At 32.4% G+C, this 15,734-nt stretch overlaps 3 protein-coding genes across 4 annotated transcripts; all 3 read right to left on the bottom strand.

Annotated features, from left to right (window-relative positions):
- Positions 1-2,103: 2,103 nt before the first annotated feature.
- LOC140971908 (pectinesterase inhibitor-like) lies at positions 2,104-2,613 on the bottom strand. Its single transcript, XM_073434439.1, has one exon. The coding sequence runs from the start codon at positions 2,611-2,613 to the stop codon at positions 2,104-2,106; it is 510 nt and encodes a 169-aa protein (XP_073290540.1).
- A 1,493-nt stretch (positions 2,614-4,106) lies between these two features.
- Positions 4,107-4,604, bottom strand: LOC140971907 (pectinesterase inhibitor-like). Its single transcript, XM_073434438.1, has one exon. The coding sequence runs from the start codon at positions 4,602-4,604 to the stop codon at positions 4,107-4,109; it is 498 nt and encodes a 165-aa protein (XP_073290539.1).
- Positions 4,605-13,286: 8,682 nt separating this feature from the next.
- On the bottom strand, positions 13,287-14,620 carry LOC140959053 (protein SOB FIVE-LIKE 5-like). 2 transcript variants are annotated; one of them, XM_073416785.1, is made up of 4 exons: positions 13,998-14,620; positions 13,840-13,869; positions 13,630-13,690; positions 13,287-13,539 (listed from the first exon to the last, which is right to left on the bottom strand). In XM_073416785.1, exons 1-4 carry the CDS (start codon positions 14,415-14,417, stop codon positions 13,511-13,513), a joined length of 540 nt encoding a protein of 179 aa, XP_073272886.1. In that variant the 5' UTR covers positions 14,418-14,620; the 3' UTR covers positions 13,287-13,510. The 2 variants fall into 2 exon arrangements, with proteins under 2 accessions (XP_073272886.1, XP_073272877.1); XM_073416776.1 differs by having other exon boundaries at positions 13,816-13,869; positions 13,998-14,618.
- Positions 14,621-15,734: the final 1,114 nt, after the last annotated feature.

The raw sequence follows: 15,734 nt of genomic DNA, 5'->3' as shown, positions 1-15,734 counted from the left end.
TGAATTTTGAGCATACCTGATGGATCAGTTCGGGCACCCTTGAAGGTGCTTCAAACACAATAATTTCATTGAGCCGCAATAGCTCGTATTCTAAGAATGTATGCACCGATGAATTAGTTCGAGTTTGGTTACAAACCAAGTGGAAAATACTCGAAGTAATCTTTCGTTAAGAAAACTGGTCGGTTTTATATCTTGTGCAACTGAATAACTGAAAATTACACGAGATCATTTTTGGCTTATTTCAGTTCAGTTATGAACAGAACTGAACTGATCAAATCAGTTAAGAACAAAAACAAGCAGTTAAACAGAAATAACACAAGATATGTTTATGGATGTTCGGAGACTTTAACTGCACTCAGCTTAGGACTTACTCTACTGCCTAATTGAACTCATAGTCTAGACTGAAGATAATACCTTCCAGCCAACACTTGTTTAACGTCTATGTGTCAAAGACTACATACACAAGTTTTAAGTCTTTATGAAAGACCCACTCAGCTATTCTATAAGCTCAACTCTCTGTATTTGTGAGTGGTGGTGTGTGTGTGTGTGAGAACTTAACAGTGAATACAATAGGAAGATGTTCTCATACACTGAGGGAAATAAGCTTCTAAACTAAGCTGTTATCACTTTGGTGTATTCCCTCGACTGGGATGATTGCTTACTTGTAAGTTTATATGCAATATCCATGTCCTTTCTTTGCTCTCTTGTTTTTCTCACTTACTTCTCACTGAACTTCATCTTCTATTTATAAGCGGAAAGCTTGATCGTATAGTGAGACTCAATAATTGTATCTGTTGCAGCTTGAATGTGTTCCTTGAAATTTGTATATCGACTTTTCCGATAACCATTATGGAACATTTTGGCTTTAAGCTTTTCTGCAACGTTCATTATTGTACTATTGATAGTACAAATGCTTTTGTATCGTTGTGCGTAGCTAGATTCCATTAGATAAGCTTGTCGTGTTTTGCAAACTGATTGATTCCTAACTGATGCTTTGAACTTGTCAGTCGAACTGGTTTGGTGAAATCAGTTGGCTCGTCAGCTGAACTGATTTCACTGCTTCAGTTGAACTGGTTCAGTTTGGCTCTTCATCAGTTGAGCTCTTCATCAGCTGGTCGGGCTTCTGAAGGTCTTCTGCTAAACCACATATCAACTGAACACTGGTATTACTTTCTCTACTTTCTTATAACTTGCTTACTATCCCCCATGTATAGGTAAGGTCTTGGATCATACTTTCGTCTGTAGTCAGCCCTTTGGAGACGATTGACTCGTAGCTCAAATCTCGAGTTGCTGCCTACTCCGTGAGCTTCGCGCAACCCTTTCGGACTTCATGATCAGATGGAAAATCCTGCATATATTGGAAATCTAGAGGAATACTTATACTTGGTGTGAAAATTTTGATTTCCATATGCCATATTTATAGATCAAGTTCGGAAGCTCCGAACTCCAATTCGAATGTTCCAAACTCTACGTTTTATCTCCGGATTGACTCTAGATGTTCGGAAGCTTCGAACTCCTATGTGTTGATGAATTTTTGACACGATACTTCATAAGGTCCGATCATCGGTTCGGAAGCTCCTTTTGGATTTGGACATTCCGAACTCTCTTCGGAAGTCTGATCTGGTTCGGTGGGTCTGTTTTTCATGTTGCGTTTGGATTGAAAGATTTAGTTTTATAAAGTATTCAAGGAGACGATTTGAAATGACTCCATATTTGAATGGATTTGAAATCTACCACACTGACTCAAAAACTACCATTTGGGATTTGAAATCCATTTTTAAATGAATTTGCCTAAACAAACCTATAAATCTATTAATGATTTGAAATCCTAACTTCAAATTTATCAATCCAAATACAATCTTGGTTGTGTGAAAATTTGAATTTGATGGAGTATATTTAGGAAAATTTTGAACGACAACAACAATAACTAGGTGAGGATTTCAAATCTATTTTTCAATTAATTTAATTATACAAACAAAATGGATATTATCATTTTGAAATCCTTAACTTCGATTACTTCAATCTAAATGGGGCCTTAATTTGCTAGGGAAATCATCATTAATCAAACCCAAAATCCCCCATATATTTGATCTTGTCCCTTGCTTACAAATAAGATGCAATAACAACAAGGACCTCGATCAGATCTCTTGCTATGCCGGTAGCACGTTTAATCTCCGCCGGTTCCTTCGGCCCATAATCATCGTTGCAGGTCTCAAGATCCGTCATTGCAGCAGATGCTCTAACTCCAAGAGTTGAAATGTTAAATCTGTCACGAGATTTTATCAAACTCTTGCACTCTATCAAGGCATCACCCGAATCTCCGGCAAGTTCGATGCACTCATCGGCTCTACTAACATCAATAGCGCTGCCTTTCCTATACTTTTTTGAGACGTTTTTAACTAATACTGTGGCAGGTATCGACTTATCGATGATGATTTCCCCTAAAACCCGAAGATCTGCTCCGCGAGAACGAGGGTCAGATGTCAATGTTCGTTTGCATAGAGATGGATTACTGACTTGAGAACAGATTTTTCCAGATAAATCGGCTTTGCAAATGCATAAAAAAGTTAATGCTAGTGAAAGGGTTGCCAAATAATCGAGGGAAAGAGCCATTGCTGTATCTTATAATTTGTTTTGTTGTATTGTAAATGTGTTCGATTATGCAACATATAGACGTAAAAACTGTGCGGAATTAAACACATAATAAATGGAAGATTACAATGATTTTTTTAGAAGTTATGGATTTTGCCAATCTTGATAATATTTTCTAATTATTGACTTATTATAATTTTATTTGAATTAAGTAATTTTTCGACATGCTATCCAATTTTGAAGTATGAGATTTTACCAATCTTGATAATCATGTTTCTAATTATTGATCTAATGCAATTTTCTTTGCATAAATTTTTTCGATCACGTTATATAATTTTGATGTGATATGCAACGTCGATATCTCGTTGGTTATATTGATCGTGTATATTGTTTATTTGCGATTTTGATTTTCTACCGAGATAAATTTCAGTTTTAATCATATATTTTTTAAATTTTAACGATCGAGTTTATTTTTTTCTCCACATGAGTGCAAATGTGGCACTCACACGTCGACTTCATATCAGCATCATTTGAAAAAAAGGACTAAAGCCATAGAAAAAACAAAACTAATAAATTAAAACTAAAATTTTATAACATAGAAGGCCAAAATCCAATAGAAGCAAATATAAAATACCAAAATTGCAGTTTTACAGCTGCTAAAATATTTAGTTATGAAAAAAATTCATAAGACACTAGAGGGACACAAATTTGATTAGGTCTATTGTGCAATAGTATCACGGATCTATAGACATCGACTCGGTCCATACCTATCGTGAAAAGTACTACTTTTGACAAAAAAAAAATTTTAACTCAAATCATCATATATCACATTATATACTATTGACAAAAAAAATAATACTTTTAACTCAAATCAGTATATTACAAAATATTTTCTCATAACATAACCAGCAGAAAACGATTATTTTACAGTCAAAAATAATACTTTATACATTAAAATTAATGTTTTTCATGAGTCAAATCCGGTCAAGTTCTAACGAGTTTTTGTGCACAAAATTTTATGAATCGTGAAAATATTTTCTAACTTTTGACCTAGTGTAATTTTATTTGCATAACTTTTCATCCATTTTCCATTATTTTATATCTTCAGAATTATGAGTTACCATAAATTAGAAGTTCAAAATGTTATGAATCTTGATAATATTTCAGATTCTCTTACCTAGTGTAATTTTATTTCTTTAACTTTTTCATCAACTATATATCCATATTTTGAAATCTTATTCCACTTTGATAATTAATTGATTATGAGTTGCGAAAAAAATCGAAGGTTTACGTCAAAAAATTCATGAATCTTGATATATAATATTTCCGAATTCTCTTCAACTAGTTTAAATATATTTATAAAAATGATAAATTATTTTAATTATTTTAATGATTGTAAATAACAAATCGACATAAATAGAATGAACATTATTTTATCAAATATTATATTAAGCAAAACTCAAAGCCCTAAGATTTCACACACATGATATACCATGTTGTCCCTTCTCTATCTTTTACAAAAGATTTGCTATCACTAGAAAGATGTCCATGAGGTCTTGTGTGGTACGACTGGCGTTCCTAAGCTTCTTAGGTTCTTCCGGCCCGAATTCGTCGTCGCACGTGCTAATATCAGTCAATGCAGCCGATCCTTTAGTTTTCACATCATCAATAGTCCTTCCACTTCTGTCTCTCAACAAAGCCGAGCAATCGTTTAATAGCTCGATGGCGTCGGCACAGTATTCGACGCACGCATCGGCTCTGGCTTTGGTGTCGCCTGTGCTTAATGATTTAGCGACTCTTTGAGTGACTTGGGTGGCGGCTCGTGCTTTGTTGATTGTGATTTGTCCTAAACCCCGTAGATCGGCGCCGCGAGAACGTGGGTCGGATCTAAACGACTTGGTGCATAAACTGGGATTGGTTGATTTAGAGCAGATTTGATGGATCAAGTTGGCATTAATACAGTAGCATAATGATGCTATGGAAAGAATGGCCAATAGATCATATTTGGCCATGGTTCTTGAGTGTGATGTTGATGATGCCTGGTTGTGGTTTCGAATTGAAAAAAGATACGTGTGTATATAGGAAATAAATCTTCACTTTTTAGTAACTACCAAGAAAAATTTACCATATATATTGATTATATCTATTAGAGAAAGTTAAATATTATAGTAGGTACACACTCGTTACTTAACTTTTATAGACTTTTGGGTAAAAAAAATTCCGTATTTTAAATAATATTTTATGGGTTCATCAAATTATGACACTTACTTTATATGTATACATATACAAGATGCATGGATAAAATATTTGAATATATTATAGTACCATGAGGTCCACAAGTCATATGGATCATGAAATTCATCAGAAGTGTGTTGTATATTCTCAATTCATTTCTATTCAATTCAACTACCTAAAGTAAGGATAAAAACCACTTGAACTTGAGACTAGCGTGTGTGATGTTAATGTCATGTTTAATTGGAATGAGCATGAAAATGTTCAATCACACATGTGAGTGACTATATGATGATTGCAATAAGAAACCAACCATCGTACTTTCCAAGTGGTTATCACTTATCGAGTAGATTAGATTCGCGGTTATGGTCGTATATCATCAGTCCCTTGACCCAAGACAAAATAGTGGCTCTACGTACTAGTGTTGCACTTGACTCGTTTACCGATTCTGTGAGGATCATCAGATGACGAGCTTAGGTGTAGTTTTGACATACATAGGAGCCGAGGCATTGTATTCGAGGATTCACAGCTCACCTACAGATGTAGATATCCTATATGATATAATGAGTTAATACAAAGAATATCTGGCCAGATTATGAATTGTGCTTTATAAAAAAGTGTATTCCACACATGATATCACTATAATTGCTCAAATATACATCATATCGTTATTAAATTCATATACAACTCCCAATATACCAATACTTGCAGATTCAATATTGATAATATAAGTTGAAGAGACCATACTGTACGCTAACAATAACATATTGGTTCTGGCAGACACTATCAGTGATACATAGGAGATCATGAGGAGATGCTACTAAACGCTCTTACCATGATCCGATTGATGCAAACAGATTTGAGTTATGATGTTCTAGTCATCAAAGGGTTGATAGAAAGAATGAGTCTTACAAGGGTAAGCCCGTATAAAAAACAAAGTTTGTTTCGAATCACACTAGTTGACCCACGACTAGCTCTATCCATTAATTTTTGAGGGTCACATAATTATTTATTTATGTGTACCCATTGAGATAGTCAAATTAAATGAGTTGAATTTGGTGATTTAGTTTGATGGAGATCAAACAAATGATTTATAAAGTTGTTTATAAATGGATTGTATATTTTGAAGTTGTTAAGGTTAGCTAGAATGTTAACTAAGTGAGTAGGGCGCAATTGCCTAATTTAGTGTATGAGTTCCAAATAGACAGCTGCAAAAAATGAATCAGCAAAAAAGTTTGAACTAATAAATTTTCACTTTGCATCATATAATGAGTTTTGTACAATTGTCATATCGGTGATGTCTGATCGTCGATTAAGATTATGATGAAACCATAATCGTGGATTATTTTATTAATAGGTTTCAGTAATCTTAATAAAAATCTAACTTGTAAGAGTTTTAGTTAGACAAAAATATTAGTAGAGGTTTTACAAGGTAGAAACTACCGGTGAAAGTTTTAACCAAGTAAAAACTATTGTGAGATCTTTGACAGGGTAAAAACTCTCAAGTAAGAGTATAATTATAACTTGATCTATGAAAATCATATATATGACAATACATGTCAATTTTACATTCTAGACATTTTATGTCTCTCTTATACACAAAATCAGGCCACCTTGCTCTTGTTGAAGCCCACGGTCGTGACCACCACTCCCACCATCGTACGTGCAGTTGCCCTAATTTGACGCCGCCACACTGTTGTTGGAATCTCACATTTTTCCAGCCGTTAGTCTCAACGCGCAATTTCATCTAGTTTTAAGTGCAAATTAGAAGAGGATCACAAACAATCGAGCGTGGACTTGATTCGGAGAATGAAGAAAAGCGTTTGATCCAATAGATCATTTGTAGATATTTACAAGATAATGTATAACCTCTTAAAATCCAAGATAGTTAGAGCCGAGCAAAAATCGGTAAAGGTAAATGATTTAAGCACCATATGAATGGATTTAGAATCACATGACACCCAAATCAAGTTTGGAACGTCAAAACCAAAAATTTTAAATTTACTTCTCTTGGATGCAAGAAAACGATATTCCAACCAAAAAAAAAGTACAAGTCATTAATCAGAAATGTTATATATAATAACACAAAGAATGTTGTAGAAGATTTCTTATAGTGTCTTACAAATCCTTAATTATGGGCTAATGGTCCTTGTTATGGTAACTTGCATGGATTTCATTCCAATAAAAGCTTGATTTGTTATCAAGCATAACTATAACCCTATTAATATAAATGTATATATTACACAATATTTTTTTGCAACATAACTAACAAAAAACGATATTTTTGTACTGAAAATAATACTTTGAACATAAAAAAAATAATATTTTTCATATTTCGAATAGTTTCACTCAAGTCAAGATATATCACATAATATATTTTAATTACATAATTATCAAAAAAATGATATTTTTTTAATGAGAAATTAAACTTTAAACACGAAATTAATACTTTTATAAGTCAAGTCGGGTAGGGTCGGAGATTCATCTCGTAAAGTTAATCTGTAAGACTATTTCACATCATTTTTGTCCTTGTCTTTAACGTATGAGAAATGGTGAACTTTTATCCATTTGGCTAATATGACCACTAAAGATTTGATAATCTGTGCTGATATATAGATAATATAGAAACTGCGAGTGTGCGTGTATATCTATATAGATCAAACAGGCCGCCACGGCCCAGCCCACTTATATCGTTGTATACTTGAAGCAGGCCTTCTCATAAATGGGCTAGTTCATACTTGGGCCAGGTCGCAAGGATCGCATTAATATGTGTAAAACGTAATATATTTTGTAATATAATTTATTGGTTATATCGTCCACTGAATAAATACTTCAAATTGTAACTTTTTTTAATTAAAACATATGAAAATGAATTTATAATAAATACTTCAAATTGTAATTTTTTTTTTAATTAAAACATATAAAAATTTATTTATAAATAATTGAAATAAAATATTTATTGCAAGGTGCGGATATTAAGGTTTAAAGTATGATGTTAAATAAACAAGTTGGCTTTGATGCTTATCTTTTTTCAACTACCTTTAAACTTTAATTAATATCACTTTTGGCTTTAATAATTGGAGTTATGTTCTTATATTTCTAATCATTTAATGCTTAAAATGTTATCATTATCGACACCGTTTGATCAAAAATTTATTGTTTTATCAAAAATTATATCTAATGTTGATTGTATACTTTTAATATTTTAAATCGTATGATATGCCAAACAATACATATTGAACGTTTTTTTATTTCAGACAATTATTATACTTCAACACATATTATATTATTATATTAAAGCGCATAACCCCCATTTTTTTCTTAAAGAAAAAAGTGGGTAGCTTTGTTCTTTTTAAAAAGTTTTTGTACTATTTTTTTTAAATTTTAATCTCTTTAGAAAAATCAGATAGTTGTAATTAAGATGACTTTCGTTGGATGTTTATCTCGAGAAATTTAATTGTCTCATATTGATGGTTGAAAATGAAAGGTTAAAATATTTTATAAGGGTTTACAATAAACTGTAAAAACAATTTGAGTTAATTATTTTCGTAAAACGAAGACGAATAAGATATAATTTCTATAGAGACTATTGAGCATTCGCGTAGGTGCAGGTCTGGGGCAGTGTGACAGAATGGTATAAAAAAAGGTCACCAACAAGAACACCGAAAAATAAGTGCTATGCATGGCAAAGTGTAACGTGAGTAAGAACCACCTCTTAAACATGCAAAACAATCTGTCACGCCTCGAGCTCGGACCCGCCCCTACGCAAAATACACAATGGATTCATATAAAAACTACTTCGTATTCGTTTTCGTTTTACGAAAATGGTTAACTCGAGTTATTATAAAAGCCTATTATAAACCCTTATAAATCAATTTAAACATTCATTTTTAACAAATGTGGTCAAAGGTAGAATCATCTCTTGAACATGCAGGAGTCATCTCTAGATTTCCGACGTTGTTGGATCGAGGGACAAACTGCAAAAAGAACGTCACATTCTGAAAGAAAGGTGATTGTGACACTCTTATCCCACATTAGTGGAAAACAAAATTTTAAAATATTTTATAAGAATTTAAAAGAGATTCTTATATTAATTTTGGTTAATTATTTTCGTAAAACGAACTGTATCCAACAATAATGTAGACCTGGACCCAAGACGTACAATAAGTCACAAAAAAGCAGGGTAAAAAATAATTGTGGGCGATCACGAGGAGGAAGCTATTGTGTATTTTAGTTACATAAGATGACAAATATTTATATCATGGGACAAACGTTTGACTTGGTACAAATAAATCAATAAAATAATACATTAAATCCACACAAAAATATACACTCAACGCTCCGTTTGATACGTTTGATGAGATAAATAAATTATTAGTAATTAAAATAATTAAAAAATGAGAGATATAGATTAATAGTATGGTGAGATAAATAACATGGTATTGATATGATTTTAAAATGATGTACTAATTTTATAAATTTTATTGTAATGACCAAAATGACTCAGTGGTAATTAAATATATATTTTTAAAATAATTAGATAGATAATTAAATATTTTTAATTATAATTTATATTTATTAATATAAATTTAAATATATTTATTAGAAATANNNTTTTTTTTTTTTTTTTATAATTTCACAGAACAATTTTAAATAAATAAAAACAATAAAAGTATTACATTTTGCATGGTGGAAAATATTATTTAATTTATTTTTGCCCAACTGATTTTGAAATGCCGATTACGCCGCCGCTGCGTACGAACAATAAATATCAAAGTATTTTTTTTTTTTAAATATTCGTCTGATTCGATTAACCGTATTTTGTCATCGTTTAAAATCATGGTACGATGAAGTAAAATGAGGAGTGAGAGCTTGTTAGGACACATAGCTGGGCTCTCTCTTGTCCTTTGCCTAAAATCTCTGTCATTTCCAAACACCTTCAGTTACATTTTTGAAACAATTCGATCCAAACAAACTCAATAATTTCACCAAATTTTAAATATGGTGATTACATTTTTTATGTATGTAGTTGTCATAAGTTGTGGGATCTCCCTCTCTAAGCTTTAATTTCGAGTATTTTTTCCCGAGTTGAATTCGTGTTTCAATTATTTGTACTAGACATAAGAATTTAGACTTTCGAGTTTTCCGATCTCGAGCAAATACTCGATATATACATGAGTCCAGCTTGAACTTGAAATAGATTACTTGTGATCAAACTCGATCTCGAATAGACAAAATTTAAATCAGATTCAAACTTCTATCTTCAATTCCAATTATCCGTCGGGTAATTCTTACATAATCCGAATTTAAACAAAATCTTACATATTTCAGATTATTATATCATATAAACTGTCACTTTTTGAAATATTGCAAGACAAAAACTTGTGTGAGACGGTCTAACAGGTCATATTTTGTGAGACGAATCTCTTATTTGGGTCATTAATGAAAAAATATTATTTTTTATGCTAAGAATATTACTTTTTATTGTGAATATCAGTAAGATTGATCCGTCTCACAGATAAAAATTTGTGAGATCATCTCACAATTGATCTACTCATATTACAATTACCAAATTGATAGCAATTGAGTACACCTCAATTAGTTATAAGCTAGGCTGGCAATACTCGGAGTAGGGAACTCTTAGCCCACTCATTTTCCATTAATAATTAAATCTTGGCTTTTCTCTGTCATTTTCTGTGCCCACAAATTTCTCGAAATATATTTATCCTCTTTTTCAGTTGTTGGTAAGATATTTAATACTCTCGAAAATAACAACATGCTCGTCAGACATAAATGATTTTCCAAGGTAATATAAATAATGGATTTTTCTTGCAATATAAGTAAATTATTTTTTATAAAATTTCAAGAATATAATTTAATTATGTTCTTGAAATATTTCTCTTCCTCAATATACATGTGTCTGAATAACATTACAAAGGGTTTTAATGTTTCTTTTTTTTCTTTTCGTTTTTATTCTTCCATTGATGTGTTTAAAGAAGATTAAATAAATTTTATGTTTGTTTAATAATTTATTTAGGACTTAATTTCTAGCCCAAAAGTTCAAAGACCATAGTTGACTTTGTCCATTGCTCTACTCTCTAATATTTACTTGACAAAAATTTGTGTGAGACGATCTCACGGGTCTTATTTTGTGAGACTGATATCTTATTTAGGTCATCCATGAAAAAGTAATATTTTTTATGCTAAGAGTATTACTTTTTATTGTGAATATCGGTAAGGTTGATCCGTCTCACAGATAAAGATTCGTGAAACCGTCTCACAAGAGACCTATTCTATTTACTATATATATTTCACTCTCCAAAAAATGAGTGATTTTTGGTTGTCAACCATTGTGAATACTGTCTAATATTTGTTTATTCTAGAATAATAATAGACACGTGATATTTGACTTGTTATATGATTTAAATATTTGAGTTGGACCATCGTCACTCGTCATGTGTTTGATAAAGTGCTCGCTCAACATCTCAATTGAGAGAGTATACGTGGACAAAGTTGTTGGTGCAATATTTTCTCGCATCCAAGAGCAACATAATTTTTTTAAAAAAAAAAATTGACGGTCAAAAGTTTACTTGGACATCATATGATTTAAACAATTCACAAGATGTCTTAGAATAATTTACATTTACGTATATAACGTTGACTCCAACAATTACGTTTTTAAGTAAAGATAATCATTATTGTAAATCCCCAGAAACAGATCTTCCTTTCTTCAATCGTCTAATTAGGTCCACGATCAGAAATCGAATTTCTCATATAAATCCCACACACACACACACAAATACATATATATATATTAGTGGGATTTATAATAGACACACACACACACTCAATTAATAATTAATTACTTAATCTATTCTAGATTCTTCTAGAAGATTTTTACACTTATTAGTCACGATTACTAATTTGCTATTTAATTAATATATTCTAAATTTACTAAATAAACAATTGTAAATCATTATAACTCCGATCGATAATCAGACAATGCTGATGTATCGAAGTTATAAATCTTGTTCACATAAAAAATAAAAATGTCGAAGGACCAAATTTTCCACTGATCTATTTTTTACAGTTGTCAGTTTTGTGACTCTTTCACTAAAACAGAAAGTTTCACTCTTTTCACTTAATTAACATTTAAGCTAAATTTTACAACTTCCATTACATGAAATCAACTTATAAACTCCTTTAGAAGCAATATGTTTGATCTAATCAAACTACAGTCGCCAAATTCAACTTATTGAACTTGACTATTTCAACGAGAACACAGAATCCATTACTTGTGTGACCTTCAATTGTCTAGGGATACAGCTAGCCGTAAGTTCATAACTTCATGTGATTCAGAACAACATTTGCTTCTATTCGGGCTTACCCTAATTAGGCTCATTTTTTTAATCAATATCTTGATCTAGAACGTCAGAACTGAAGTGTGATTGCACCAATCAGATTATATAACATCTAGTAGCATGACTCAACGATTCCCTAGGTATCACTGATAGTGCATGTAAGAGCCTTAAGTTATTACTAGCGTACAATACTGTGATTTCAACTCATATATCTCGATCGAATCTACAAGCATTTGTATATCGAGAGCTTTAAATGAATTCGATAATGATGTGTTGTATCTTTAAGTAAAATAGTGACATGGTGCGTGCAACTGAGAAAGCTTCTTTCTCAAATGCACATGTCTTACTCTGGCCAGATATTCTTTGCACTATCAACTCATCAAATCACATAAGATATCTTCACCCGCAAGTGATTGATAAATCTCCGACTACAATGCATTATCTCATACGTATTTCGACATTATACCTAATCTCGCCAATTGATGTCCCTCAACGGAGTCGGTAAAACGGATCAAAGTTGATACTAGTACATAAAGCTTCCACGTTGTCTCGGGACAAAAGACTAATGATGTACAACAGTAATTGCAGACTATTTCACTCGATAAGTGATAACCACTTGGAAAGTTCGAGATATGGTTGTTCAGTACATCATCAAATTATCATTTATTTGTATGAATGAATAGGGATATGTATGAATGAACATCCCTATGTTCTTACCAATGAAACATGACGTTTATATCATTGATGCTAATCTGAAGAGAGAGCAAATAATTAGATAAAGTCAAAAAATATTATTAAAATAAATATTGTTTTTACGTAAGTTTGGATTGAATCATGTGTCCAACAATCCTGAACTTTGAGTGATTAGTTTTAAACACAAATTGAGTTCCTCAAATGCATCAATCCAATCACAATTTGTTATTCGATTTATACGAATTCGAGCTAATTTTCATTGACAGCAACGAAGTTTTCTTTTATAAATACAATAGTTTTTCCGGAACGATAAAGGCAAATGATCAAACTATCCCAATTCTTGTGTGAGACAGCTAATACAGAAAACGAAACTTCAAAAGAAAATTTGATTTTTTTTTTTTTTTTTCATTTTTCAAACTTCATTTTTACATTTTTGATCTCAGGCTTGTTCCCTTCTACATGGACAGGAACAAATAACAGGTAGGAAAGATTAAAGAAATAAATTAAAAAAAGGATGCAAACAATGATTTTTCAAAAGTTGATCAACTGCCATTTTCCTTTTGCTTCCAGAACCTCATGCATTTCTTGCTCAGCAATTTGCAGAAGAATCAGACAGAAATTTTATTCTCTTATCACTGCCTCTTTCTTCCAAGAAAACTGCCTGAAAAGTAAAATTTTAGTCGTTTTCCCAATGAAAATGTTGAATTAGATCATTCACAGCTAGCAAAAATGGGGCAAAAAAATTGCTCACCGGATTTCCCATTTGTGGAAGATTTGAGGAATCCTGTTTGCTTCTTTGGTATCGATTCGTTCTGAACATTTAGAAATTATCATCATTAATGATATGCAAATAAAAATTATATGTAATTTATCTAGAATTTCAATGGAATACTTGGATCAGTCCAGTTATAATAAGAAGGTAGAAAAAATCTGTTACCTCAAAATTTGCTGCAGAAAAGACCTGTGAAAAGCCAGAAGGAGCTACATTGTCCTGAAATTCAATTTAAAGATACTTAATCAATGAAAATATTTTTAAAAAAATGGCAATCTCAGAAGGGTCCAAATAAAAATAGAAAAGGACAACTTTTTCCCCATTTACTTTAATTTTCTTGAACTTACCTGGGGAAAATGAAAGACTGGAGAGATAGCAGTATCAGCAAGACAAAAATTCTGCTGCCTTTGGTAGTCTCTTGTCTCTTTTGCTTTGCTCTTCTGCTTGATTTTCTTCTTATTCGAATCTTCCGAAACCGAAGATGCATAGCCACGGAAGAACTGTTTCTCACCTCCTCCGCCACGGCCCTCGGCGGCGTAGTTCTCGTATTCTTGTAAGTGTGGAGGCGGGCCGGATGATGCATCCGACACCATGGACAGATCTTCATCGTCTTCTTGATCTTGGTACGCATAAGAATCTGCCGCGTTTTCTTCCCAATTCTTGGAGAAATCCCTGGTGAACCGATCCGTGGAATTGGATGTTTGATCCAAGTACATGGTCCATCCGGATTCGCATTCGCTGCTGCATTCAGAGGTTGATATATTCATAATGATCGGTTAGATATATATTGAATTCTTGTTGAAGAGAGTGAGGGAGAGATCGTGAAGCGAGAAGAGTGATGATATATGAGCTGTTTTTTTGTTCTTGTTTTGTATGTATATATAAGAAGAAGAAGAAGAAGAAGAAGAAGAAGTATGAGAGCAAATGAATCGCACTCAAATCCTAGACTAATTTTGTCCTTGGCTCTATTCTTTTGCCCTAATATTGTATATCTATTTCGAGAAGAATCAAACTTGCCAGTTGTCTTGGTCATTGGTGTTGGGGGGTGTGGGTGGGGGGGGGGGGGGGTTGGGTAGGGGTATTGACGTTTGATGATGGTGAATATATGCACCAGTAACTTGGGACAAAGTTAAATTATAGTCGGGGTGAGGGGGGCAATGGTGACTGACTTCAACGGGATCTTGAATCAAGATGCTTGTTTACAGTCTTATCAGAATTTTTTTTGACGTGGGACGACGAAAGAGAAGAACCGAGACCAAATAGCTCTCGTCAAACATGATTTTTTTTTTCTTTATAGATATTAAAAAATGACTTTTATTTGTTAAAATAACATATTTCTAAAAAACGTGTTACTAGTGAAATGAAGATTAATAACTTTTTCTATATTCAAGTTCGACTAGATTTACTTATTTAAATATTCCGAAAAAGGAGTTTTTTTTTTATCAAAAGGCAAGTTCAAAATTCGAAACATTTCGAAATTTAAATAAAATTTTAGTATTTCAACACGACGATCATAACTCTCCTGAACTCTCGCCGAGGTCCCTCGCCAGCCATCAAATAGTTCTAAATGACAAATTTTAATTCGAATAGTACTTGCAATGCGGAGTTAAAGCATGTTCTATAAAGTAAAGTTTAACTGGACTCGTGAGATGAGATGATAAAAATCCGTAGCATGTGGATAATAAATTGAAAGAAATAGATAACATAATTATGGCAGAATCGGAGTCAAATGATAAATGAGATAAGAAAGTAAAGTTTCATCATTCGAACCAAACGATGTGAATACCGGTGTACAACGTTGGGTGGATTTTAGTTTTCACTTTTTTGATAGTTAGTGAAGTGTGATAGGCTAGTGTATATAGTAGTAACATGGGAGGGATGACATGAATGAAGAAAAAGGTAAAAAGAAGCATGAGATGTGATTTCTCGCTGTTCATTAAATGTCATGCCAAATTGAGCCGTGAATTTTATCACTGCCAGCTATGTTGCATGTGAGTCGAGCTCAACTTACGAACCGATCCGAGTTTTCAAGTTCAAGCTCGATTCTAAATAAGCTCTCGAGCTCTTTGAGTTGATATATATAT

Source organism: Primulina huaijiensis, chromosome 2 (genome assembly GCF_012295235.1).
Source record: "Primulina huaijiensis isolate GDHJ02 chromosome 2, ASM1229523v2, whole genome shotgun sequence".
NCBI classification, from domain to species: Eukaryota; Viridiplantae; Streptophyta; class Magnoliopsida; order Lamiales; family Gesneriaceae; genus Primulina; species Primulina huaijiensis.
The sequence above is the reverse complement of the archived record's forward strand: the minus strand, read 5'-3'. Positions and strand labels throughout refer to the sequence as shown.

What these genes read in the sequence shown, in the direction of transcription:
- LOC140971908 (XM_073434439.1), bottom strand. Translation starts at nt 2,613, where the DNA reads ATGGCTCTTTCCCTCGATTATTTGGCAACCCTTTCACTAGCATTAACT.
- LOC140971907 (XM_073434438.1), bottom strand. Translation starts at nt 4,604, where the DNA reads ATGGCCAAATATGATCTATTGGCCATTCTTTCCATAGCATCATTATGC.
- LOC140959053 (XM_073416776.1), bottom strand. Translation starts at nt 14,417, where the DNA reads ATGAATATATCAACCTCTGAATGCAGCAGCGAATGCGAATCCGGATGG. An exon ending in CAGTCTTTCATTTTCCCCAG is followed by an intron (nt 13,870 to 13,997) that starts GTAAGTTCAAGA and finishes ATTGAATTTCAG; the next exon opens with GACAATGTAGCTCCTTCTGG. An exon ending in TTCCACAAATGGGAAATCCG is followed by an intron (nt 13,540 to 13,629) that starts GTGAGCAATTTT and finishes TTTACTTTTCAG; the next exon opens with GCAGTTTTCTTGGAAGAAAG.